Here is a 26,477-nt window from a genome sequence, read left to right as displayed (position 1 = left end):
GTGAAAAAGAAAGCGATTCGCCCTTGGCCATACAAGAGCGCACTCCTCACTGACAGGATTTTACTACTAACAAAAATACATGTAACCCACAGAAGAAGAAACAGAAAACACCATCTATCACAAAAGCAGGAGAGACTGTGTATATGCTTCAGTCATATATGTCTGCACACGAGTTTAAGCTTGGTTTTCCTGACATCCAGAAGCAGGATTTTGGTGCGCGTCTCAGGAACAGAAGAACCAGCTCTAATTACTGTCCGCCTGTTTTTCTATGAACTCAGATCAACACAGCTTTCTTGTCGTCCTGGTCCGGGCTATAAAATTGGGGCGCGCAAACCCCCGATTCTCCACTTTCAGCAGCACCTTGACGCTTGAGCAGAAAGTTATGCAGCAGCTCAGTTTCTGACGACCGAAAAGTTGCGGAGTGCCTCGCCTCTCTTCAGCAGCGCAGAAGAAAGGACAATAGATGTACTGCGTGTTTGTTGTTTTAAACGGAGGAGAAGAAGGATAAGGGGGAAAATAATAAAAAAGTATAATTACACAAGAACTGTCGAACTGAGAGAACAGCCCCAGCACCGAAAGGTAAAGCGGGGGCAATATAGTGGCGATCCTGAATTTGGGGTTTCAAGTTTCAGTTTCTTTGCCCGTGATATTAAACCGTGCGTTTGACCTAGGAGAACTTGTCAACGGGAAGCGGAGAAAACCTGGCAGGTGTACAATTATATCCACATTTACAAGTTTATCTCGGCAAGTATAAATAGTACTCGATCTTTGGGACACACATCTTTTTAAAATAAATATCTACAAACGAACTTTAGTTTCATCCCCCGAGGCTGCTAGTGGCAGTCTCTGTCGACGGGTCACTTTGGCTAAGTCATTGGCTTTGCGGACTGGTGTTGCATGGACTGAAATGGCCTCCGACCTCGCTATGAGCGCCGAGTTGCCGAACAGCCCCCTGGCCATCGAGTATGTCAACGATTTCGACCTGATGAAATTCGAAGTGAAGAAAGAGCCCCCCGAGGCGGAAAGGTACTGCCACCGTTTGCCGCCGGGGTCTCTCTCCTCTACCCCCATCAGTACCCCCTGCTCCTCCGTGCCTTCTTCGCCCAGCTTCTGCGCGCCCAGCCCCGGGGCGCAACCAAACCAGAACCCCAACAGCAACGCGAACAGCAGCAACCAAAACCCGACAGGCAAACCCCAGCTGGAGGACCTGTACTGGATTCCCAACTACCAGCACCACCTCAATCCGGAGGCCCTGAACCTGACTCCCGAGGACGCGGTGGAAGCCCTGATAGGCAACGCGCATCACCATCACCACCACCACCAGGCCTATGAGGGGTTCCGAGGGCAGCAGTTCGGCGGGGAAGACCTGTCGGGTGCCGCCACGGGCCATCACCACCAGGTGCATCACCACCATCACCACCACGGCCACCATGTGCGGCTGGAGGACCGCTTCTCGGACGACCAGTTGGTCAGCATGACAGTACGGGAGCTGAATCGGCAGCTGCGGGGCTTCAGCAAAGAAGAGGTCATTCGCCTGAAGCAGAAGCGCAGAACCTTAAAGAACCGCGGCTACGCACAGTCCTGCCGGTACAAGCGGGTACAGCAGCGGCACATGCTGGAGAGCGAGAAGTGCACCCTGCAGAACCAGGTGGAGCAGCTGAAGCAGGACGTGGCCAGGCTGGTCAAGGAGCGGGATCTGTACAAGGAGAAGTACGAGAAGCTCGCCAGCAGGACCTACAGTAACAGCAGCAGAGATCCCTCAGCCGCTAACCCCGGAAAAAACTCGTCGGCGGAGTTCTTCATGTGAGGGAAATTCGTTTAGTCTTATCCACCGCGTTTTATTTTTACAGCCCTCCTTAATAAACATTTTATATGTTTTGGGGTTAGTTGGATTGCTTTAAGTTTTTCCACCCACCCCTTCAAAAATTAGCTACTTTACTGTACACTTTAAAACTTACGAAAAAGTGATGTAAATATATATGTATATAATATATACATATTTTTTTCTTTCTTCGTGTTTCACAAATAACCTAAAGGAAACTACGGCTGTACTGATTTAGACGAAGTGCTCCGAACTGAAATAGTAACAACGACACAGTAATAAGAAAACGTCTAAATGCAATATATTTACAAACTGACGTCTTACAGAAATAAGAAACTGAAGCAGGACCCAAACGAAATGAAAATATAATGGTCTTAAACTTTTTTTGTTCAAGTGTCTTAATTTGTTTTGGTCTTAAAACTGAAGCTTGTAAGGCAAAACAAAATTCTCGCTCTTCTTCGTAAGACTGGACTTTATACACGTTTTAAAAAAAAAGCAATACGTTTTAACAACACGCCTTTGTTCTGAGTTCACCTGAGGGAATGTTAACTTCGGACAGTGAGTCTTCACGAGTCTTATATACAAGACCTTTTAGTAACCCTGCATGCGGGACATGTACGGTATTTCAAAGTCCTCAATTTCTCTCTTTTCTACTAGTACACCCGGATCAGACGCATGGCCTGTATCTCTCTTCTATCTCTGTCTTTTCCTGCTTTCATAGATGTTAAACTTGCGGCGGGTTGCATCCGTGTTCAAGTAAATTCTTTAGAAATGCGAAAAGGCGACAATTTTTTTTCAAAACTTCGCTGAACTGTCAAGCGATTGAAGAGTGGGGGGATCAGCAACGAAAGAGATGAGTGTTAACGTTACATTTCGTTCTATTTTTATCGTTTTAAAAGAAAAAAAACTGAGCCAGATTTTAGAATTATGAAAACTGTCCACATGTAAATATGTGTAGAATCCAGGTAGGATGTTCATTTATCTCTTTCTTTTTGTTTTGAGCATTTTTGTGCTTGATAATTACGACAAAAAAGTCTTAATAAAATGTTTGTATGTAACAGCATGCAAATAACATGAGATATTCTGATTTAAATGAACATGTAAAGTTTAAAAAGCCTAATGCACTATATTGAACATAATTGGGATACTATGTTAATGTTTTTTTATGGAACTGGCTATGCTGTTATTACGAATTCTAGAAAAGGTGGATATATTAACATTATCGAAAATGAAATGATGATTATAGTAATATATGTACTGCAATCCGTTTGCTGCTAATTCTCTATGCACCAACTTTATTTATTACCCCTAAAGTTCAGAATTTGACAATTCATTGGATTTTAGAATTGAGGAACAATACCAGTGTTTCTGGAAAAAAAGTTTCTAAAGTGTTCGATGTGAAATATCAGATCTATTGTAAAATACACCGGATCCACAACCATCTGCTTCTATTGATCTCCGATGATTAAATAAAAGTAGTAAAATGTGACGAAGCTGTGAGTCTTAAAAAGGTGCTGAAAGTGCTTGTTTAAAAGGTGTTTTCCCTCTTTCTTAAAACATAAAACGAACACATTTTGAATGGAATTTGAGTGAATACATTCGATGAAACTGTTGTCAATAAAATATTTGAACAAAGTTCGATTTTCTCGTAATATTTTTTAACCCTTAATCAGCACCCGCGAACTGTATTTTATACTTTGTGTTAACTAGATTTCACAGTCACTAATCAATGTCCATTTGGTGGGATGATTATTCTCTGAGCTAAAGAGGAGATAAAACCACTATAACGGCAAAATGATAAAATCAAGCATGAGCGATAAGCTTCAGAAAAATAATGTGCTATTTCAGCTTTCTTTAAATTTAATATAATGCATGCATCCAAATATTTCTATTTCTTCACTTACATTTTATTGTATACAATGCTTACAGTTTATTATCTTTTAAAACCAGTCGTGTTAGGAATGCTGCATGTTTACATCTTCCGATTCTAAACGAGCAAAGTGAGCGAACGGGATTGATTTATTTGAGGTTACTGAATGCCCGATCATAAGATGAATAAAAATAAAATGTTCACAGTTAAAGTAAAAATAAAAACAACGGTATTAACTAAGTAGAGTACTATTAGGTTGGTGAAAGTATCATGATGTGTTTTTGCCGTTTTTCTAAAATTAATATACAGATGTATTTTCGTGGTGTAACGTTAGATATCTCTCGGGAAAAAAGTTTGAAATTGGCCAGATTAATTATATACATTTTTAGTATTAATGAGGTTTTTATTTTTGCTTTTTTTATTTTTTTAGCTAATGAAAAACAACGAGACAATCAGAGGTAAGCAGATATTTTCTACTTAAGGAAGCCCAGTTTCGGTTAAACCGAACTCACAAAGCGCGCTAGATAAACTGATCCAAACGACTGCGATTTAAGTTTTATTGTGGCATTTTAAGATCACAATAAGAAAAAATAACACAATTTTGTGTTCGCATCAACACAAGCAGAAATGCTCTCATTTCAGAAAAGAGCGTTCTAGAAAAAAAACATTTGAATACGATATTTTATCAATACACATTTTTGTTTGCATGCACAGAATACGTTTACATTAACGTAAAATATTTACGTTTGATTAAAAAAAAATATATACAACAGTGGAAAAGAGTGCGAATATGTAGGGAAACCTGTGACCTGATGTGTGTGCATTGAGGACACACATTTTATTAAAATATTGCTGTAATGAGCAGCCCATATATTTCAGAAATATACTGAAATAATTTTATCTGATTTATTTTTTTTCCATATATGACATGGAATTATTCCTCAACTGCCACTGATATTTGCTATTATTATACCTAAATACAAATGAAAGAAATTTACATGGTAGGTGTGCTGAAATATATATTTTTTAAAATAAAATACAATTCTAAGAAGATAATATGGATTTATACAGATATTTCTGTTTTTTTCTCATCTATTAACAATTATGAAGACAGGCATGGAGAAGCTCATACCTACTGCTGTACACCTGAAGTCAGCGTCTAGATTTGTACAGGGTGAGAGTGGATTTTTGGTGCGGGTGAAGAGACAATTATGCAGTTTCTCAGACCTGCTCTCGTCGAGTTTATCTTAACAGAGGTGCAGAGTGATCTCTGAGGCTGACATTTTGCCTCCAGTTCTTGTCCGTGTCCAGGAAAAGGAATTTCCAGAATGATACAAAACTAGAGAATAGTGACCAACTTGTTTGTGGGTTTGTGTTTCTAACAGCTGAGTAGGCCTATACTAGAGTCGCTCTGGGCAGGAGACAGAACATGTAGTGTTGAGCACAGGTTGTGCTGCTCTGGGAGTAAATCACACTGGATTGCTCTTATTTGAGGGTTCAGGTCTGACTCTTCCTCACGCATTCTTGTTTTTTTTAATGCTGTATGTTATTGTTGGCTCTCATTTTAAGATATCGTTTTGAGTGAATCACAGCCAATGAATGTGAAAGTTTTCGCCAGACTGATCGAATGGCTTTCTATTTCTTAAAAAAGTTTCCCCGTCTACCATTTCGCTGTATGATTTTAACTTAATAACCAAGTTTTTTTTTATAGCATGCGTTTTTACTGCAGAGGAACAATAATGTTTCAATACACTGTATCATTTAAGATCACATATACTGTATGTGGTGGTTTTTAGGTACGTGTATCATAGAATCATGCCAGCTGTTCTTTTCTGCAATTGTTTCTCAGAAATGAAATTTCTCCTGTGCTTGCGCATGTTATTAAGTGGTGATCCTGTACTCAAAGTCAGGAATGTTTTGGATTTGAGCAATTCACACATTCCCAGTGCCTGTTTTGTCAAGCTTAGGGGTTTTGGAACATCGGGATATCCACCATTACAGTGTGTGAGCGAAACCGTTCCTGATTAGGATGGAATTAAAAAAGGCCCTTCACAAAGTATCACTGCTTAATACTCCTGTGAAGAGAAAAGCTTATGGATAGAAGGCTTGTTATGTTTTCAGATTGGTTTTGTATTTGAGGAAATTCCAGCTGAAGAAAGGGCTCAGGCAAAAAAAATGGTGCAGAGAAAGAAAAAACGTTAATTTGTAGGACAAATACATTTGCCTTTGCATACATCACAAGACAAAGAATAAATATAACATAAGAGTAAAAGGGTTGTATTTATTTCTTACAATTAGTGCCAACAAAAAAATATAAAAGCAATAGTAGTACTGTAACATAAAGCAGTAAAAAGCCTTTAAATAATGTTACCTCTAAAAATGACAACATCTAGAATATATTAAAATAACAAAAATAATGTTTTAAAGCTTACACACTTGCATATTTAAAATTATTAACAGTGGTCAGGTTTCAGCAAAAAGAGCTCACAGCTGACTTTTCTCTATGTGTCAAATAATGATATCTCAAATTTTTAATAAATCATATGTCATATGTTTGAATAACAAGTATACATGTTCTTTGGTAAAAGCCTACAGTGACCTTGAGACGATATGCAATGCGCAGTGTAGAGTGTCCTATTTACCCTTGGCTATAGTTTTTGTAATGTTTTCTTACTGTCAGCTACACATTTTTACAGACACAGTGGAGGCACAGTTTTTCTGCAGGCCGTAGGTAAGAGTCTGTCCTGAATAACTGTAGTGATCAAATAAAGCAGAAAACGCCTACATGATAAATTATCAATTTGTTGTTCTATTATCACTTATCAACAGAACAGAGCATTTCAGAGCACTGAAAAAGCCAGACTGGAATTAAAAACAGAGCAGGGCACCTTTCAAGGGATAACTTCAATGAAAGAGTAGGTTTCTATGCTTTGTAACACTTTGAATCATGAATTTTGAATGTACACATTCTTAAGTAATGAAAACAATTAGATGTCAGACAGCCTGGAATAGAGAGATCCTTCGTTCTGCGCCTGAAGGATGTCTTAAATTCAGTATTTTCTCTTCTGGAACTCCTAGTTTTTCCTAATGATATTGTATGAAGACTCCAAGTGTGATACTGTACTTTCTTAGTGGGAGCAGTGTATCTAGATACTTTTTTTTAAGGTTCTGTTTATCGGTCATGTTTGTTGACCTTTTTTTTCTAATAAATAAGAGATGTGTGTGCCACTTCTAAACTAATAAGAGATGCAGAGAAAGAGTGGAGGCGCTGGCCTGTTTCTATTTAAAGCTCGATCCTTTTTTGGTCATGTAGAACCACCAGTACTACTTTATTTAGCTGACACTTTTATCCAAGGTGAGTTCTATTCAGATGTTAAGGGCCTTTTTTAATTCCATCCCAATGAAAGGTAAAGTGAAATATACACAATGCACAACATCGGTCTAGTGCTTCCATAGTTCATCATAATAGCACAATTAGAGCAAAATACTGATATTGCCACAACTGTAGGATGAACAATAGAAAAGAAGTCTACAATAAGAGACTAAAAGCAGAGCCAAACCGAGCTCATTTTTGCTGAATTAAAGTGAAGAGGTGACTGTGATATAGCTGCAGAGTGGTCCAATCAGATGTTGAACAACTTTTGCTAACAAATTAGCGAGTGATAATTTTAACTCTGTCACAATGCACCACACTGTGTTTAATGTAGCTCAATTTTGTTTTATTTGCTGTTTTTTTAGTGGGAGTGGGGGAGATGAGGAGTGTGTTTTTTACAAATAGGACACCCTGTTCTGTCTTCTGGTATCACACGATACCAGAAGAGTAAAATGAAATAATGGCCCTTTGAACTTGAAAGCTGAAAAGGAGATCATTTTTGCTGTTATTAAAATGTATTGACATTTCAGCCATTATTTCTAGGTACAAAAACACATGTATTTTATAAAGGCCCCTTCTTACTGTTGTTGATTGACGGTAACCTGCACCCTAAAATTTAAAATTAAGTGTAACACTTAATCAGTACATGGAATTTTATCTAGATAAACGATGAAAGAGAATTATTGGTGGAATGAAATATGTATATTATTATTAGTTCAGGTTTTCTTTTGTTGGGATGTGGTAGTGGTGGGGGTTGGTCCAGTCACCGATAAAAGGATTATTTCTGATTTGAGTTTGTTTCAATAAGTTTCATAGTAAATGAGAGAAAATCCTAACTTAGGCTACCCCCTGAGATTGCACGCAGGTTTCGATCAGAACTGTGCCTGATCTCCCGGTGGATATCAGCACTGCGGGACAATGGACAGTCTTCCCCTCAGAAACTGCCCCCAGTGGAAGGAGTGACCAGGCTTCCACATGGGACACAGATCGGCCAAGACTCAGGGAAGCTTGTGCTTGAGGTGTCGGGGATGAGGTGAGCAAACCGAGTGTTGTTAATATTTGACAAAAAAGAAAGCCCTCTTGTGTCACTCAGCTCTGTTATTTTTGGGTCGTCGAGCTTTTATTGAAACATAATACGTATGTGTGCAAATGTTCATGCAGTCTCCACACATTTCACAGGGAATCGTACATGCCTGGGTCCAGATGAATGCAATTCCTGCCTGTTGAAACATATCTGAAAGCAATCACAAAGAGTCAGTCACTGAGCCAATCCTCCATTTATATTTCACAGAGGATCCTTCGTAGTGGTGAGCCTTATCTCAGCGCAGTTTTCCAATTGCAGTGGATATGAACAATTTAGAGTCCAGTATATAACAGCAATAGTGATTAGAAAAAAAAAACATTAAATAATTTTGCACACTTTGGAAACCATTAATACAGGGTTGCATTCAAGGGGCTTTAAATTTGTGGCATCTACACTTGTTATTACTGTGCCTTTTAGAATTCATGAAACTATTGAAACAAATGTGTATAATGCAGAAGAAAAAATGACACACTGCAGTTAGACAGTTTTACTGCAATAACAGCAACAAAATAATAATAATGCAATAAATGTAAGGCAGCATTAGCTTTCTGTAGGTCTTCAATGCAGATTTGTGAAACAGACATCTAAGGTTTTTTATATTCACTTCAGAATTAAGCTAAACATCAAGGTCAAGATCTCCATCTTAATAGATCTAGGCCAGTGTTTCCACAGTGTGTGTATGTTTTTTTTCCGGTTATGTTTACTGTACCTCGCGTTCTTATTTACATAGCTGTAAGGCTGGTGTGGTGCGCATTTAAGGAAGTGAAATAAACATGAGTAAGCAAAGCAGCAAATTAAAATGAGCAATTTAATTACAGGCCCAAAAAAAGAAAAAAAAAGGAAGGGTTTTCTCAGTCCACAGTGAGAACAACAGAGAGGCAGTTTCCACGATAATCTAACTCAGCAAAACGTTTACCAGTACACACACTCTCCTCACACTCTCTACTTCCCCTCAGTACTGCTGATTCTGTGTAAAACAGCAGGCAGCCTGACAGCCGGCTCCTCTTGCGGCTTCTGCACCTGACACATTTTCTTGCCTCTTTTTCTTCTTCTTCTTCTTTTTTATGGGTTTGGTGGTCTTTGAGGTTCCCTGAAGGCCTGGGTTTGAATGAGTGTGAAAGAGCCGGTGAAGGTGGAGAGACTGGGTGTACTGGTCTGGCCAGGGACCCAGGGACAGCTAAGGGGGGGAGGGGTGTGTGCTCAGGTTAAAGCCAAGGTGCAATCGCAGCGCAGAAAGAGAGAGAGAGCGTGGCGTCTGGAGCTTTTCCTGCAGTCAGCGTCTCCGCTTCTCAGCTTACTGAATAACTGAAATTCGCAAGTGCTATAACAATGCATTCATACATGTAAATAATGATGCTGTAATAACAGCAACAAAAGGCCTGTATTGAATAATTGCTTGGTAGCATCCTGATCTTTTTTATACTTTATGCACCTGGCTCTCTTCAAAAACTTTAAATGTGCCTTTTTTTCCCCTTGTAACTTCAGAAATAAACTTGCAACTCATGTGTGTCAATTGCTGTTGACACTTGTATCTCATGGAAGTTTTTGTATGTGTAAATGGAATTCAGTTTGTTTTCCAAGACTATAGTTCTCAATGCATGTTGAAATAGATGTTTGGGAAGTTTGGGAGGGCCGATGACAACCAAGCATTTTGCTCCAGCTGTTATGACTCCATATTTAATTTTCACACACCTCTCCGACATCCTGTCCCTCCCTTGGTTAACTCCTCAATCTGCACAGGGGTCCTTGTCAAAATCTTACTATACATAAATAATAAACATCCACCGATGCATCTAATTTTTGGTTGTCATTTTTCCTCATAAACACAAATAGACTTTTCAGCTTTTCACTTGATAGCTTTTGGAAACAAATTCCACATAGACTGAATTAGACTAACACAGGTGAAAAACTTTATTGAAATGATATTGACTAAAGTGACTGACTGAAAAAAGTGCTGATGTGAACTGCATTGTTCACTCTGGGTTTGATTAGTTTCTCTTACAATCATGTGCTACTTTAGAACACAAACAAACTGAGCTGCTGTCTGCCTGAGCAGGAGAACCAGGCCAACATGCAGGAGAGACGCCTTGCATTTTCCCACCGTTTGTTCTTACTAATACCCCACTTTTTCTCAAACAAGGGCAACTCAGCATGTTATAACTCTTTTAATGAGCCAAACTGATGTAACACGCATGCTAGAGTTGACAAATATAGGGGATTTGAAGGGAATCGTGATTTGCCCGACCAATACACATCTACCAGCTTGATAAAAAACAAAAATTATTTCCATTAGGTAGGCAGAAAATTATCTTCCCCATGCTGTCCCCAATCGAAATGGATTAGTTTAAAAAATCGTAAAGAAATAGTAGAAATTCATGTTAAAGGAGGAAATGTGCACAAAGAAATACAGTAAGAAGGTCTCCTGGTAATATTAGCCAGTATTGTGTTTTCAGAAGAACTGACAGTGAGCATTAAATAGAATCCCTAAACAAAGGCGGACCACTGCAATGAAATACCCAGAGAACATAAGCCAGAGCCAGAGAAAATCTACAGCGCTGTGTTCTGCACTCAGATGCAATTTATAACGCCAGCCAGCACAGTTAAATGGGTCCTGCTGTACCTGCACCAGAGCTGTCACACATGCTGTAGCAACTGACGCTCACACTGCTGAATAGACAAATACAAACATGCTTCTGTTAGGGAAAAAGATTATTTATTTATTTTCTTTAAAAAAAGCCTAAATACACATTTTTCTATCCTTTGGAAATAAATAAGATTATATTTTAAAATATCTGCGTGAAAACGGAAACGGCTTCTCTAATTATTAGTTTAGGCATCCGCGGCGATCTGAACAAGATCCTGTAGTCTTTGCCGTGGTCCTTTCTGCTTTGTCTATTTTTTATCATCCTACATTTCCACTTTTCACACTCATTGCATTTATTATTATAGCATGTGGTGTGAGGTTCAGTTATTTTTATCGTTTAGTTCACGCTGACTCCACTGACGTGAGCACAGAGGACAATATTTGCCCTGTGAAGGGGTTGTTATGCCGTAAGAAGAGAACAGGGTTTGAGTTTGTCCGTGGCATTTGTAGTATGTGCTGTAGAACAGAAAATATTTAAAAGAGGAATGATGAATACAGGTTTTTAATTTAAAACGCATCTGAAATCAGGTAGTGTTTCCTTTCTCACAGATGTTCTCCAAGGTGAGGATTGTCCTAAAGCCACATAGCAGCTACATCAGGAATCTTCACTTCCTGTCCTGGAGGGCTGCTGTGTTAACGAGTTTACATTCCAACTCATAATTTAACAGGCTAAACCAGTCAAATGAGGGGCCACTGTTTTGAAACCGAACTTCATTTAAGGGGGTGTTTAAGACAATAATCATTAAATCACCTGAGAATTCTTCTCAAACGTTTTTATAATTTTTTAATTTTCTTCTTGAAACAAGGTGTTCAATTCCCTCACAAAAAAGGGGCTATTCAGCCACACTGTGCTCATTTTCCTCCATTAGGACAGATAAATTCCATCGACTATTTCGACAGACAAGCCTTTCAAGTGCAACTGTGATGGCTTCTTTAGGGATCTGTCGAATCATGCAGACGCTGTTGTGTGTCCACTTCTACAGAAACATTTAATTTAGATCTCTGTCAATTGTTTGACCTAATTGAGATGTGTTTCTACTCTCCCTAGTTCTTGGTTAGGAAGTGGGCTATTTCGCGTTACAGTATGTCCTTTAGTTACAAAGCGTGACCTCAAGCGTGACCGACCATCTAGCCCGGATTACAATTGCTCTGAGGTGCAAAACCACAGCGGAATAAATATTTTCTGTGTGAGCTTCGTGCAGCCGTGTACCAGCATCTTTGTGAAGAAGTGTCCGAATGATATTTCGGAATAGCAAATCTTATTTTCTGTGACACAAGTTTTTAACTTACTGCGGATTTAACTGGTTCGCAGCCAAAGCGAGACGCGCGTGAACAGTCCAGGGTTTTCCATAGTCAGGTTGACAAGCAGGACTGTCCTCTGTGCTGCTCTCAACACCGGCTCTCTGCTGCAAACAACAGCTGAAACCCCTTTTGTTTCCCTATTGGCAGGTTAGTCAGTATCTAAATCAATAAACACGCTCGACTCAATGGAAGTTAATTTGACTGGGGAAAGTGAGGTAATCACAGAGAACTGCCGAGAAATCGACACTGTGCATTTTGCTACCGCGTTTATCACATTGAAGCGTACGTGATACATTTAGCAACTATGAATCAATTTTTATTATAGGGCGCAGGTTTTCAAGTAAAACACTTTTATAAAGTAATGTTGACAGGTTATCTCCTCGCAGTTCGATACTACAGCAATTGTAAAGCATTCACAGTAACGCATCTGAGTTTCTTAGCAGCGAAGGCTCGGTGTTTTCCGTACCTGAGCAAAAGGTTGCACAGCATTCGCCAGTGAAGGACGAGTAAGAGTCCTGCTGTCGAAGAAATACAGACGTGTTTGACTAGGTTATGTTTCAGATATTAAACATTCTTGTTTTGTTTGTTTAGACTTTTTTTATTTTTCTTTAGCAAGTGAATCAGTATATAACAATGTCACAACATTCAACGTATAACGTTTTGTAAATGACAATCTATTTGTTCTCCGAAACAAAGGGTATTGATATAGATATTCTTAACTGACAATTGGGAAGGATGAAGACAAAAAGCTGTTATAAATCATAAGCATTCCCGATGTTAGCTATAGATCATACGCAAAACAACTGTTTTCTCTTTTGTTTCTCATTCATTCCTTCTTCTACCCCTTGCTTAGGAGAAGGAATGAATGGGTATGTGGGTTCAAGCTTCCTCGTATTATGCGCAGGGGGCGCCCCTTAAAGAACAGAGTTAATACAAAAGTTATCATACATAAAATACTCAATAAACATCCACAAAAGCATCAGATTCTTGAGTGTCTTTATTCCTCAAGAATGTGAATAATTTAATTACTGTTTTTGATCGGGAGAAATAATTTTTGATCGGGAGAAATAATTTGTATTTGCCAGATTTTTGATTTTGTATTCTCAGAAGGTGCTAAATGAACATTGACTAGGGCAGAACAACATGCTTTGTGGATGCTTAGATTATTTGATGAGAAAAGTTTGGCTCAGACTGCTTGGTTCACGGCCACAGGACGAGGAGACTCAAACCCCATTCAGACTCTGAACAAAGGGGTAGCTGCAAGGCGGAGATGGAGAGAAGGAGGGATTTTTTAGATGAATGCGAAGGAAGGCGTCTGAGCTAATTTATTCAGCTAGTTTAGTGATGAGGGCGATTAGGTGCAACCTTGTGAGATTGTTTTGCCGTTGTTATCCCTCCCGAACTTCCGTTAATAGCTTCCATTTATAACGAAAGGGATGCCAACCACCAGGGTCAATCAGCCTCAGCTATCAGAAATTCGTAATCACTCCTGACGTCATTTCCTCACCTAAAACATTACTACAGTATATATACTGTATTACTATAATACTATAGTAGCTGATCGCCCCTTTCCCCCTCTCATACGCCTTTCGCATCTCTCCGTCACTCTATCTCCACGCCTTGGTCACAACTCTTGGTGGCCCTAGCCTCGTGTCCTATGACCAGGTGGTAAACAATCAGCCAAGTGAGTTATACCTTACTTATTTTGTGTAAAATACTCAATAAACATTTCGTTATGCTTAAATCTTGGGTATTGTTAGTTATTATTTTTATTCAATGTGCTTTACAGAGCCTAATACAGGTTTTATATTTACAGTACATTTACATTCTAAGCTCGAGTTAAATTGCGTGAGCTGCAGAAATCAAATGGAGGTTGATTCCACGCTGAAAAGAATAAAAAGTAAAAACCGTTTGCCTTTTTTTTCTTCTTTTCAGCGTGGATTTACGATGTACTTTTTATTTACATACTGTACGCGTTTCTTTTTATGTTCGTATCCATCTCATTTGTTTTTATTTCTGACTCGCACACCCGCAAAAAAACACATAAACTGTCTTTGGAGAGATGAAAGTATAAAACGGAAGAGTTCTCGAAGCTCTCTTCACGCCAGCTCACAGATTCATGGATACCTCACGCACAACCCCCGGCTCTTTCTGCGGCCAGACTTAAATGGCGATCAATTTTTCAATCGCGCCTGGCCTCATTCCACACCACAGGCTCCAGCACCGGCCTGGCCTGCACGCAGTTTCGTCGTTACAGGTGGGGCCAGCCTGCCTCACTGAGACTGGAACATCCCTGGCTCACCCCTGCAAGAACTAAACTGAGGTTTCCTATTGTTTCTTAAAGTTTTAAAAGGTGGATATTAGAAAGCAGTGGAGAAGGCCACAGCAGTTCCACACTCTAGTTAATCTTAGTAGATAGGCCGAAATCTTGTTCAAGATTCACCTGGCCTTTGACTTTGACCAAGGCACCATCTCTGGAAGTTGTCTGTTTTTTCAACTGAGAAGCTAGCAGTGAGACAGATGCCCTGACTGAAGGAAGCTGTGTCTCTTCTGCGTGTGCTTTGAATTCTCAAGGCTTAGCATCCCTGACCCACTCTCAGACTGCTGTTCATAGGTGGAAACCATGGTACCTGAGAAACTCTCTCATCAAATTATATCAGACAGTCTGTAATTGCATCTGCCAGTTTCTCTGATTTGGCTATTTCCTTTTAGTAAAGTGCCCTGAGAACAACTCCTTTCTAAACATAAAACTGTTTAGTGTTTTCATGTAACTGTCAATCATTGTTCAGCACGCTGCTGGCTCCTGTCCCTCTTTAAAAGTGTAGAGTAATTCATAAACATTTTTGATACCAGAAATAACTTAATTTTCTTTGAAATGAGCCAACAATGTAGTAGAGGCTAATGCTATATTGTACTACAATGAAAATGCGAGTCTAGATTGACATCTGTAACTCATTGGTCACATACACAATGACATTTTCATTTAAGATGGTGAGCTGAGAGGTTTGTTGATTGTTGAATTAGCCTTGTTTCTTACGATAACGGAATACTGAGCTTGGGTCATATGAATTTGAAGGGAAAAAAGCATTGAGGTCCCATTGCCAAAATGATTGAGAATCGGTATAAATGACAGTTTTAATAACCATATGAGCAAAAAAAAAAATGGAAAAGATAAACTCGCAGCGCTTACTGTAGTAGTTCGAGCCACTCAGAGTAGCAAAGATCAGTGGGTCAACATTGGAGTGACTACAGACAGTCTTTTAGCAAGAGACCTGGTCCTGAAAATGACATGTCCGGAGAAACATGGCTGATGTCTGCAGGAAAGGATGACCACACCATCCCAACAGCATCGCATCCATCCAATCCATCTGTTTCATACTGAAAACATATCTTGTTTCTGTGGTCACTATGGGTTTTTGTTTGCACATTTTCTTTGATATCCATATTTAAAATACTTGATTAAATCCATTAGACCTGAATCCATTAGACCTGACCTTCCTTTTAATACATATTATATACAAACAACAATTATATACAAGCATATATGTATGTGCCTGGAAATTCAAGTAAAGGGTAGATCTGGGTTCCCATTAATACCTAATATACTGTAAATGAAGTTTGATGACAGCCCTTTCCTTCTGCTGCCTGGGATTCTTTTACACAGTAGACCAGCTGTGCCCAAGCTGAGACCCAGCAAGCACACACACAGGAAGTATTAAACATTTCACAAGGTTCTCTTCCCTGGAGTAATCAAGAATAAGAGGTGGAACCACCATGAACGGTGACGTGAGCTACATCCTTACCTTCATCTCATTCACAAATAAAATATAAATAAAATATAGTGACTGAGATATAAGGGTTAAGCTGAAATCTTCCAAATCGTCCTTAGGCATCACATGCAGCTGTTTCCAAGCAGTGATAGGTGGAGTTCTGCCAGTGTAAGTCTGAGACTAATGGGTTGAGCTCTCTCAGTGTCCAGCAAACAGCGCTGTCTGGATTAGCTGGGCACCTGAAGACTTGCCCATAATAAATGTTTTAAAACCCATGCCAAATCATAACAACATAAAAAAGGTTACAAATGCGAGGAGGTCATTTTGTCCATCTAGCCTGTTTGATCCAAGAATCTCAACCAGCTGTTTTCTGAAAGAAGCAAGGGCATCAGCTTCAGCAACGTGGCTGAGAAGATTGTTCCAGACTCCCACAAGCCTTTGGGTGAAGAATTGTCTCCGTCTCTCAGTTTAAAATGCTCTTGCACATCAATCAGAGACACGCTTCTCCTCCTGTTGGGTCTAACTCTCCTGCAAGGCTGTACAACTGGCAAAGTGGTCATTTTCATGTTGCAGTTATGTTGTAGCTACAGTATAAAGGGTAAGAAGGGGAAAATGTGCTCTGACTGCTCCACCTGGCATTATGGAGGACTCGAACCTCTCAATTCTATAGACTGGTGGTTCCCACAGTAATCTTTTGATTAGGTGAATAGCCATGGTGACAATGACAGGAAGGACACAGTATTCAAACCCACAAGGTTTATTTCTAACACTGATATTAGTTAATAAAACATACATAACAGAGTGGCCTCAGCCACAGGAATTACAACAAAAACACACCCCAGGGGAGTTGATACAAAAAAACTCAAATATGAAAACCAGACTTTCACACCACCAGGAGCAATTTGCAGTGTGGGAAGCAGGATCACAGGATGCTCTAATGTTAACTACAGGTTTTACCCTGATACATCCAGAAGCCAACAGCTGAAAGCCACCTCCCTCTTGGATCCTCTAACTACTCCACTGAAGTCCATTACACCAACGTATCTTGTCTCAGGGAGTGAAAATATAACTAACAAATGTGTCCAATTCCTAGCTTCCTGGTCTGCAGAGCTTCTACACGAAAATCTCTATTCCATCCTCTTATTTATAGGCTGCTTCTTTAATTTAGGGGCTCCTGCTCTCTTATTTAACTTATTTATATCTCAATGCATTGGCAGCAGTTGTCACCGGTGCTTGTCTTTCCCACACAGTCAGTTAGGATGTGGATCCAGAACTGGAAATGTGATTAGTGCAGGATCTGATAACTCTGAGGTGCGGACCACACCTGTTAGAAAGGGACACAGAGAAAAAAAAGACACAACCCGATATCACAACCTGGTTTGCCAGTCATCATACAATAATGGCCCTCTGAATCATCCAGTTACAGCCACGGGAATATCTTGAAATAAGGGACAGAACAGTGCCCTGATTCTTGCCAGTTATTGGCTCTTGGCTGATACCTGCTACATGTCAAAATGTAGGTGGACATGTTCATGAAGGATGTCTCATTCTCTCCTGGACAGTGGGTGGAGCCAAAGGGTGGATGTTAAAAATAAGTCCAAATTGGTTGCATATATAATCAAGCAAGAAGTCTTCTCTATTTTCCATTTGTTCAGTCTCTTTGTGTTTAACGTGTTCATAATAAATGCAATTTTATGTGCCTTAATATGCAAAAAAAAGAAAACTGCATCCTTTAATGAAGTCTGAGTCATAATCCAAGAAAGAATTAGTCCTTGTTTAACTAAATTAATTTGAATAACAATTCCTTGCTTTCATATAGAGCTTTTCACTTATGTATAAGGGGACCACTACTTCTAAGACTGAGGTCCATCACCTTCCCAGGTGACACACAGCCATTAAGCACCAGGAAACCCACTGCATAGCCAGTCTGCTAAACCAACACCAATTAGGGAGGATGTTATGTAGGCTTGTTTGTGGAAGCCCTGATATGAAGTTAGCATGACACTGTTCTCATATACAATACTATGTGATACTGCCCGAGTGACATTTGGCAGCCTCACTACACAGCAGATAAAGTGAGAAATTGCCTCACCATTTGAAATAAGAGGGAACCTAGAAAAGCCAGCTGCTGCAAGCCCAGAGTGCAATATAGTCAGGACACTGGTGTTAACACCACAACTCTTAAAACAAGTTTAATGGGATGTTAATGATTTAATATACCCAAAATGGCAATGGCAATGAAACTCTTCCTAAAGTTTCATTGCCATTGTAGGGAGTCTTATTGTTAGATAAGGGAAGAGAGGGAAAAGCGCCACCTACTGGTCCACCAACACCACTTCACACAGCAACCTGGATTTCCCTGAAGGCCTCTAAATCTGAGTATCACTGCTGTAACTCCAATACTTATTTAAGGGATAAAGGTGGTAACACAGAGATACTGGAAAGAAATCCAGGAGGTACAATCCAGAGGGTCACTTTTAGACAGATTTCTCATTGTGTTCCGTGGGTGGGTAGATGTAACCCACTTCAGGTCTCAAGAGTAGAGCTACTCCTACTACCCCTGAGAAGTAGAGATGAGAGGTCCACCTCATATTGAATCTGTATGCTCCCCATTTTCCTTCTATAACAATGACATTCACCCTTGTTTCTAGATGTATTGCAGGCTCTTCTCGTTTCTTGTTATTAAGTTACTTGCTAACTTATTCAAGTTAATTGATATTTCAAATCTTTAGCATATGGCGATTTTTTTCTGTTGTCAATTCCATGCCACAGATGGTTTTATCATTTTCTGTGCTCCACATTCCCCTCTGACATGCCAACTGTCAATTCACTTGCCATGTGACATCTTCCAAGCTCCTAGCTGTCTTGCAGGATAGTTTGTGTGGGGCAGACACATTAAGTGTCGATCATTGAGTTGTCCCGGCGAATGTCTAGGGTCACAGTTGCATGGAAAGGTCACATCATCTCAGGTTCTCCCAGTGCCAGCGCTGTGTGTGGAATCCAAGTCACAGTGGGCTAGTGAAATAGCCAAGACTAAAGCTAGTGATCACCCTCAGTTTGCATGAGCACATTGGCTCTGAAGCCATTCCCATCAAAGATTTCAAACCATTCTGAAAACCTGCCAAACAAAAGCTTTCTAACATGAGAAGTATCACTGCTCTAACGTTTCAGTGTTGAAGGTCATGTTCTATTAAAAATCCATACATTTTCCTCAAATGACCTACTTGTGATCTTTCAGCATACCTTGTGTCAAGTTTAAATGAAGTCTGAATCCATTATAGTGTGATGTATTTGAAAAACGAGAAAACGACAGTGTGCAGAGAACCAAACTTCTTGAAACTCCAGTGGGCTAAGCCCAAAAGCACACTAACAGCAGGTGGTTTGATCAGTTTGTTGTCTGATCGATTAATTGAGCCTGGGTGAAGAGTCCTTAAACTTACATGTGAGGACGACAAGCCTGCAGGTTTCACATTGAGTGTGAGCCCTGCAAACATGTCATCCTCACATGTGAGTTACGGTGAAACAATAAGCAGAAATACAAATATTTAGAAGCACAGTGCAGCGATAAACAGCAATTCAAAGTATTGTTTCTCATTCATAATTGCAGCCATTAACAAGATTACTGCTGAATTTCTGTAATGCTGCTTATTCTCCATCTAGTTACTGTCAGAGGGAGCCCCTCAGGCTCCCAACAAAAACACTTTAAAAGCAACCTTCAGAAAGAAGAGACATTTCTCTTACAGTCTGTCTCTCCTGTTGATATTAATGTTTCTTCATCCTGCTACCGCGGTTCTCGCTCAGCCCAAACATGCGCTGGAATTAATTAGGGCCTCGCTGACAGCTTTGTTCATCCAATTGTTTAAGGCGAGCTCTCTTTCTTGCTCCTTCCGAAAAAAGAACTCTTTAACAATTAATTTCAGCCGCAGACACTCGTCATTTCCAGGTGTGCAGCGTAGCAGCAATCCTAAACTGCAAGGAGCACCCTGACAGCTGCACTCAAAAGCCGCCCCCATCAAGTTCACTGGCAATAAACTAACAAACAGACAAACACAGAGGATTCAGACTCTCAGGCACACCAAGCCATAAAGACGTGCTGCACCAATCAGCAATACACATGGTGTTAAATCGAGGATGATGCTCACAGAACCTACCAGTGCATCATTCAATTTTATACAGCTTTCACCTGAACTAGAAAGAAACTGGCTCATGACAGTGATTCAGCTTTCAATTTTTTTGTTAACTGCTCTTAAGAGTAAAATAATTTAGAGGTGGGTCACGTGTTTTCTCCTTTAACCTTTTATTGTTTTTTTTAACAGACTTTCTCTATTTCTGGACCCCTTATTATTATATTAACTCATAAGAAAAAGAGGTTGTAAGGTGCTGTAGAAAACTAGAAGCTGCCTGGGTTCTTGTTGCCTTCTAGCACTACATGAATGGGGAAAAATATGACAATACAGACATAAGATCATGAAACATTAGAAAAGTTACTAACGAGAAGAGATCATCTAGCTCCTTTGGTTGCTAGTAGTTAATTGATCAAAAGATCTCAACCAGTTGTTTCTAGAAAGAAGCCAGTGCCACCATGGTGTAAGATATAAACTTACAACCTTGCTGAAGTTTGCACACAAGGGGCTCATAGATTTGAGGGTTTTAATCAAATGTTAATGTCGTTAGTCAGTGGGGGAGAGCTGGTGCATGCTGGGAATGTTGCTGGCAGGAATGCCACAATATGTAGTTACAAGGGCATTCAGAATCCATGAACTAGCACTAAAGTCCAGTCATGTCATGTCATTTGTGAAACCACTTTATACTATACAGTGTTGCAGGAAGCCGGAGCCTACCCAGCAAGCAATGAGCGCAAGGCAGGGTACACCCTGGATGGGGCACCAGTCCATTGCAGGCCAAGTACAAGCCAATTATCCATGGAAACAATCCATGGGGCCTCGGTAAAGGCCAAGTGGGAAAATGTGGAAAATGTGGCCTGGACACCCTACTCTCTACTCTTATTATTGAAAAATGCCTGGGGATCTTTAGTGACCGCTGAGTCAGGACGTTGGTTTAATGGCTTATCTGAAAGATGGACTAAAGTCTAGTGTTTGTATTAAATTAACAGGAAGGAGCAGTGATAAACCCAGACTTGGTTAACAGTATTGCACTGTTCTCATTGGAAATGGAAGTGAAAAGTGGGCAGACACTGTGCACAGCTGGCTGTGTTCTTGTTAACCAGAAAACTAACCCCTGTATCTGAAGTATATTTCATACATTTGATCCAGGAATCTTGGCATGTTAAATTGGTTTTAATTGAAATCATGGAAACATTATAGATTGAACCTTTATAAAAAAGAAACCGATTGTACTGATTTGATAAAGCAAGCCAAAGGTTCAGTACTCTTGTTGCACAAAAGTTTCTTCTCCCTTTAGTTCCAAATCTGTCTTTCCTCAGTACAGTGCTGCAACAATATAGGACTCTGTTGCTGCATTAGATCCTGTGTGTTTTTACTGAATGCAATTGCAAAGATTTGTTAATGCTGACATTCTTACTGATCAAGTGATAATGTCAGACTTTACAATAGAGAACCAAATTCACCATGTTCTAACATTAACATCCCGTCCTGGTTCTCTTACAGGATCTTTTCTTTAGATTTTTTTATGTCATACTGTATATGATTCTCCAAAACAATTTGTTTAAATACACAGTAGAAATATAGCTATCCATTATGTATACAGAGAAAGAAAGAGAAAGAACAACAACAAGCAAAGACATGAAAAAATGCTATGAAAGAGAAGTGCTTTAAAAGACCTGCTACCACACACATCAGCTGTCAGAACCTCATTCCTGTAACCCTCTGACGTGACAATTATTCTCATCTTTCAGGAAACCTGTGTTTAAAACAGACGAGCATGTCTGGAACAGCTTCACATCGCACTCAGCCCTGTCATTCTGAGCTCTCCATTCTCCCCTTCTTCACGGCACCATTCACTTCCCTTATCAGACCCTCTCCAGCTTTCGTCCTGGTAAGAAAAAATGTTAACAGCGGAGTGGCTGGGCTTGTTCCATCATTTGCAGTACAAGTAAAGCTACTACCACTACCTCAGTGGTTTGAGCCCAGTGCAACTTCGATCATATAGGGTGGATCTTAAAAGTGGAATGTTTTCTTCATATTTTCTGAAGTGATTTGTCAGAGGAACTGAGATGTATTTCTGGGGTTCTCTATGTTTTAATCCTGAACAACCCGTTATCCATTAGTTTTCTAACCTTTTCTTCCAATTAAGGGTTATGTGGGAGCTAGAGCCTATCCTGGCATGAAACAGGAACAATGCAGGGTACACCTGCAGTGCATTGCAGACGGACACAAACACAGATACACACTCACACCAGGGCCCATTTTCTCAGAAGCCAATCAGTAACCTATTATTATTAGCTGTGGGAGAAACCCAAGTAAACACAACAACATACAAACTCCACCTCAGGTCTGGAATGGAACCCAGGACCCCAGCAATGTGAGGCAGCAATGGTAACCACTACACCATCATGCCACCCCATCCTGTGAATATTTTTTATTAAATGTTTCCTGGGCCAACCTGTAATTTTCTTCCAAATCTAAGATTGACAGTTACATACAAGAGGCTACCTTAATCCAATTCACTTCCAAAGCTGCATTGAAGCCTTGGAAAACATACAAGAATACCCCACTTATCAAAGTAAAGCTTCTTCTGTGTTGTTTTGTTTCCCTCAGAGGTCTCATCATCATCATCATCATCATCATAATATTAATAATACACTTATATATCATTTTTCTGGGCACAAAGAGCTTTACAGGTAATGGGGACTGCCCTCCACCACCACCAGTGTGCAGCCCCACCTTGATGATGCAACTGCAGCCACAGTGCACCTGTACGCTCACCACACACCAGCTATAAGTGGGGAGGAGAACAGAGTGATGAAACCAGTTCATAGATGGGAATTATTAGGAGACCATGATTGGTAAAGGCCAATGGGAAATTTGGCCAGGACGCTGAGGTTACATCCCTACTCTTTTCGAGAAACGCCCTGGGATTTTTAATGACCACAGAGAGTCAGGACCTCAGTTTTACATCTCATCCGAAGGACACATCAGTGCGATTCTCTAAAACCAAATATAAGACACAGCAATGCCAGTATGTCATGACTGGATCTCCTAATCCAGCGAAATTAGCAAAATGGCTTAGCCCTATGAGAGCAAAGCAACTGCTTCCAATCAGGTTAATTAAGCCTAATTATTATTTGACAGAAATGGACAAAGAAGCTTAATTGCTGGCTAATTCAACTGCCTGAATTCCACAGAACCACCAGCCTCCTCAGACCATACCATTTCTGCACTGCTATCTCCGTCTCACTGGAGCTGGGGAAGGGACACTTAGATTTAAAGAGCCACTCTTAATGAAGCATGAAGCTTGAAGACCTAATCAATGAGAATTCATTTTTTTTAAATAACTGCAGAGAAAAAATGGAAACATTTCATAACACAATTGCAATAAACGAGTGATTAATAAAAATGTGAAATTGGAATACATATAGATAAGGTCAATTAAAACAAAATCCTGATAGGAATAAGATGTCAGCTCAGCATTTTCAATAAATGCTAGAGGCTAAATTCTTTATGAGACTAATAATGCTGTGTGTGTATGGCATTGAGTCAAAGCTCCTGATAAGTTTGTAGTTAATGGAAACATCAAGGATGGATCTTGTAGGTAAGGAAGAAGTGGCAAGTACAAGCAAAAAAGAGACATGGTATAGTAGAGCAGGCAGCAAAGCCATAGGTGAAGATGAGAGAGTGGGAGTCTATAGGATCAGATAAAGAAAGACCAAAAGATGGGGAGAAATAATCTGGAAAGTACAGGAGATAAACCTTAGTGAAGTGTTACAAATCCATTTCTTTTGAGAGGAAACATATGGATTGGTGCAGCAGAGCATGGAAAAGAGAAAAGGGAGAAGTTGTTCTGCATGAAGAAGGTAGGACAATCCAAAAATTGAAAATGAGAGTGCTAAGTGGTCGTTTATAGAAGGAGAAAAGGAAGGTCCTGAAGACAGGCCCTTGAGGGACACCACAAGTGATAATGAGGGAATAGATAAATGGGAATGAGTAACTCCTGGAAATCTGGAGGGATAAATTAGAGAAGTACAGTAGATTACTCCTCCGAGATTCCTAGTCAGCAAGGTCTTTAGGTCCTGTGACAAAAGCAGTTTTCACAGATATCAGAACAAGAGAGAGGGGGGCAGAGTTGTGAGGAGAGAACTGGTAACAGAAAGTAAGACTGTTTACATGGAGCATGGAAGCTGGAACTCAGATTAAAGAGAGGGATGTAGATCATCTTGCAGTATATTAGAGATGTGTAAGAATGGAATCCAAATCACATTTTATTGTTCTTGAGATGAGTTAAAGAAGACACAGAAAAACAGAGTGCAACACTGCTATCAAGAAACAACAGTTTAGGATTGCACTGGTCTCAAGATGATCTTACATTGGGTTGTAGCCTCAACATCAGCCATGGTATCATAAGGAGAATCAGTTCGGAGTCCTATTTCTGAGCATAGCAATAGATAGAATAATTATACAGATTTTAAACAGTAGGGAGCAAGGTTATTGTCACTGGTACCAGATGCAAGAAACTGCTGGGAAGATACTTAACCTTTAGCTGTGCATGAAGAAGAACAAGAAGCCCTTTGTTTCCCAGATGAGTATTAATACTCCAGATATAAATGTGCTACAGGCAAAATATGCACAACCACTATTTTGGAGTTATATTATTTTGACCAGACATGGTACTGTGTCACCAGGCTTTTAAAAATCACCATGATAAATTATGAAGCATTTTTTAAACCCTGTCAGGTGTCACATCTAGCTCTTGTTAGTTAGTGGCTGAATTCTAGGTTACCTGACATCAGGCTCAGACTGTATTAATGTTTTTTTTGTTTTAGTGTCTTTTAGTGTGGCCTCAAAACTGCCAGCTGCAGGTCTCAACCAGCTTCTGGGCCTGGCTGTTACTGTTAACATGGGTCCATGATATCTTGGCTTATCAAGGTAGATAAACTTTTTTAACTGACTGAATACTACAACTGTGCCCAGACTGAACTTGGTGATATGAACTGACTTACTGAATGTGTGCACAAACAGTACTGTAATATGCCAAGTGCTATGTGTTTCCAGAGAACCTGTGTATGTTTCTCTACATATCTGTAAGGCTGTGCTGTCTGGGTTCATCCAAGCCTTTACTGTGCCTTATGGCTATCCTTTCTGACAAAGACTCAAATAGAAATGAGAGGGAGATGGTTTTCTCTCTGTAGTCCCCTGCCTGTGCAGCCAGTGTCATTCCCAGGTCTGATGTGATGTAATGTGAGTGTAGATGTGCCAGTGTGCTTCTGCCTGGGAATGATGTTCAATGCATGATGCACATAGCAGAGCAGAGCAGAGACTGTAGAAGGCTTTCACGGTTTCAATATACTGTGCAGAAAATGTAAAACAACTTGTCTGCTATCAGAAAAGCTACTGCAAACCAATGTGTCTAAACAGCTTGTCAGTCTAAGAATTAAGAACTATTGACCTTCATCCATTTTATGTCAACCTGCAGAAGTGTTATGTTGTCATGGTGAGCTCATCATACAACACAGGATGGTTTAGCACAATTACAAGAAATTCACAGAGCAGTAGGCATTTGTTTCTGAAATATTTTGTGTTGTATTTATTATTTTCCACTCAATTTCAGTAGCAAGGTTCCACATGCACAGGGTGTGGTATCATGCACAGCAGGTCAGCTTAAATACTTTGTGCTAGATTTTACCTTTACCCTATGGTTAAAATTTCAGCTCTTGTAAAAAGTTTTCATAGGATTGTTGAAGCTAGGGGGGGTATCATTTGCAGGTTTCATCGTATTGCGCTTCTTGAGGCCTAAACAGAGTCTGGAAGAATGGGTAGAATTTGGTGTGTTTGTCTGGATGCAATTGATCTTAGGAGCAGGTAAACAGAAATGATCAAAAGGGGTGAATTACTTTGATTAAATAACTGAAAAATGGAAACTGTTGTGCCTTAGTACACAGCATAAAAAGAGACAGGGAGAAAAGGAGAAAGAAACAGAGGGAAGATAGAAATGAGAGAGAAGATAGAGAAAAGTGACACAATCACCCTCCCCTTCCTCTTAGCTTGTGCCATGTACAGTAATAGGACCTTGTTTGAACTAATCTTGAATCTGGTTAAGGAATCTGAAACTTATTTTAAAGAGTTTGCTGTCCTATTTGATTTAAAAAATGCAAATTTCTTGTATTGTGGAATCCTCAGGCTAAAAACATTATCGACTGAGTCCCTGAGTCCCATTCACTTTTGGGCATCCATGTTGTAGAAAGGGAGATTAAGTTCTTAGTCATATTCATTTACATGGATAGGTTTTATTCCCTTGGTAATGTATAGTGTTTATAGGGATCCAAGTTACAGGGATAGAAAATTGGTTTGTTGGTCTGTAGGAGGTAGGCCTCTAAAATGTATGTTTTTTGTATATATGTTTTGCATTTAATTTGTATTTAGTGTTATGTGTAGTAGAGCTTGTGTCTATTATTCATAAATATTTTTGTTTTGTCCAA

General features: G+C 39.8%; 1 protein-coding gene across 5 annotated transcripts; it reads left to right on the top strand.

The window, feature by feature from the left end:
* On the top strand, positions 1-26,477 carry mafaa (MAF bZIP transcription factor Aa). Of its 5 annotated transcripts, XM_069191136.1 has the most exons (4): positions 1-1,803; positions 4,123-4,150; positions 4,803-8,098; positions 21,741-21,830. In XM_069191136.1, exons 1-2 carry the CDS (start codon positions 908-910, stop codon positions 4,124-4,126), a joined length of 900 nt encoding a protein of 299 aa, XP_069047237.1. In that variant the 5' UTR covers positions 1-907; the 3' UTR covers positions 4,127-4,150; positions 4,803-8,098; positions 21,741-21,830. The 5 variants fall into 5 exon arrangements, with proteins under 5 accessions (XP_069047237.1, XP_069047236.1, XP_069047239.1 ...); XM_069191135.1 differs by lacking the exons at positions 4,123-4,150; positions 4,803-8,098 and adding an exon at positions 24,825-26,477 and having other exon boundaries at positions 21,741-21,880; XM_069191138.1 differs by lacking the exon at positions 4,803-8,098 and having other exon boundaries at positions 21,741-21,821.

The sequence above is a fragment of the Lepisosteus oculatus genome, chromosome 6 (genome assembly GCF_040954835.1).
Source record: "Lepisosteus oculatus isolate fLepOcu1 chromosome 6, fLepOcu1.hap2, whole genome shotgun sequence".
NCBI lineage: Eukaryota > Metazoa > Chordata > Actinopteri > Semionotiformes > Lepisosteidae > Lepisosteus > Lepisosteus oculatus.
The sequence above is the reverse complement of the archived record's forward strand: the minus strand, read 5'-3'. Positions and strand labels throughout refer to the sequence as shown.

What these genes read in the sequence shown, in the direction of transcription:
- mafaa (XM_069191135.1), top strand. Translation starts at nt 908, where the DNA reads ATGGCCTCCGACCTCGCTATGAGCGCCGAGTTGCCGAACAGCCCCCTG. An exon ending in TCGTCGGCGGAGTTCTTCAT is followed by an intron (nt 1,804 to 21,740) that starts GTGAGGGAAATT and finishes CTCATCTTTCAG; the next exon opens with GAAACCTGTGTTTAAAACAG.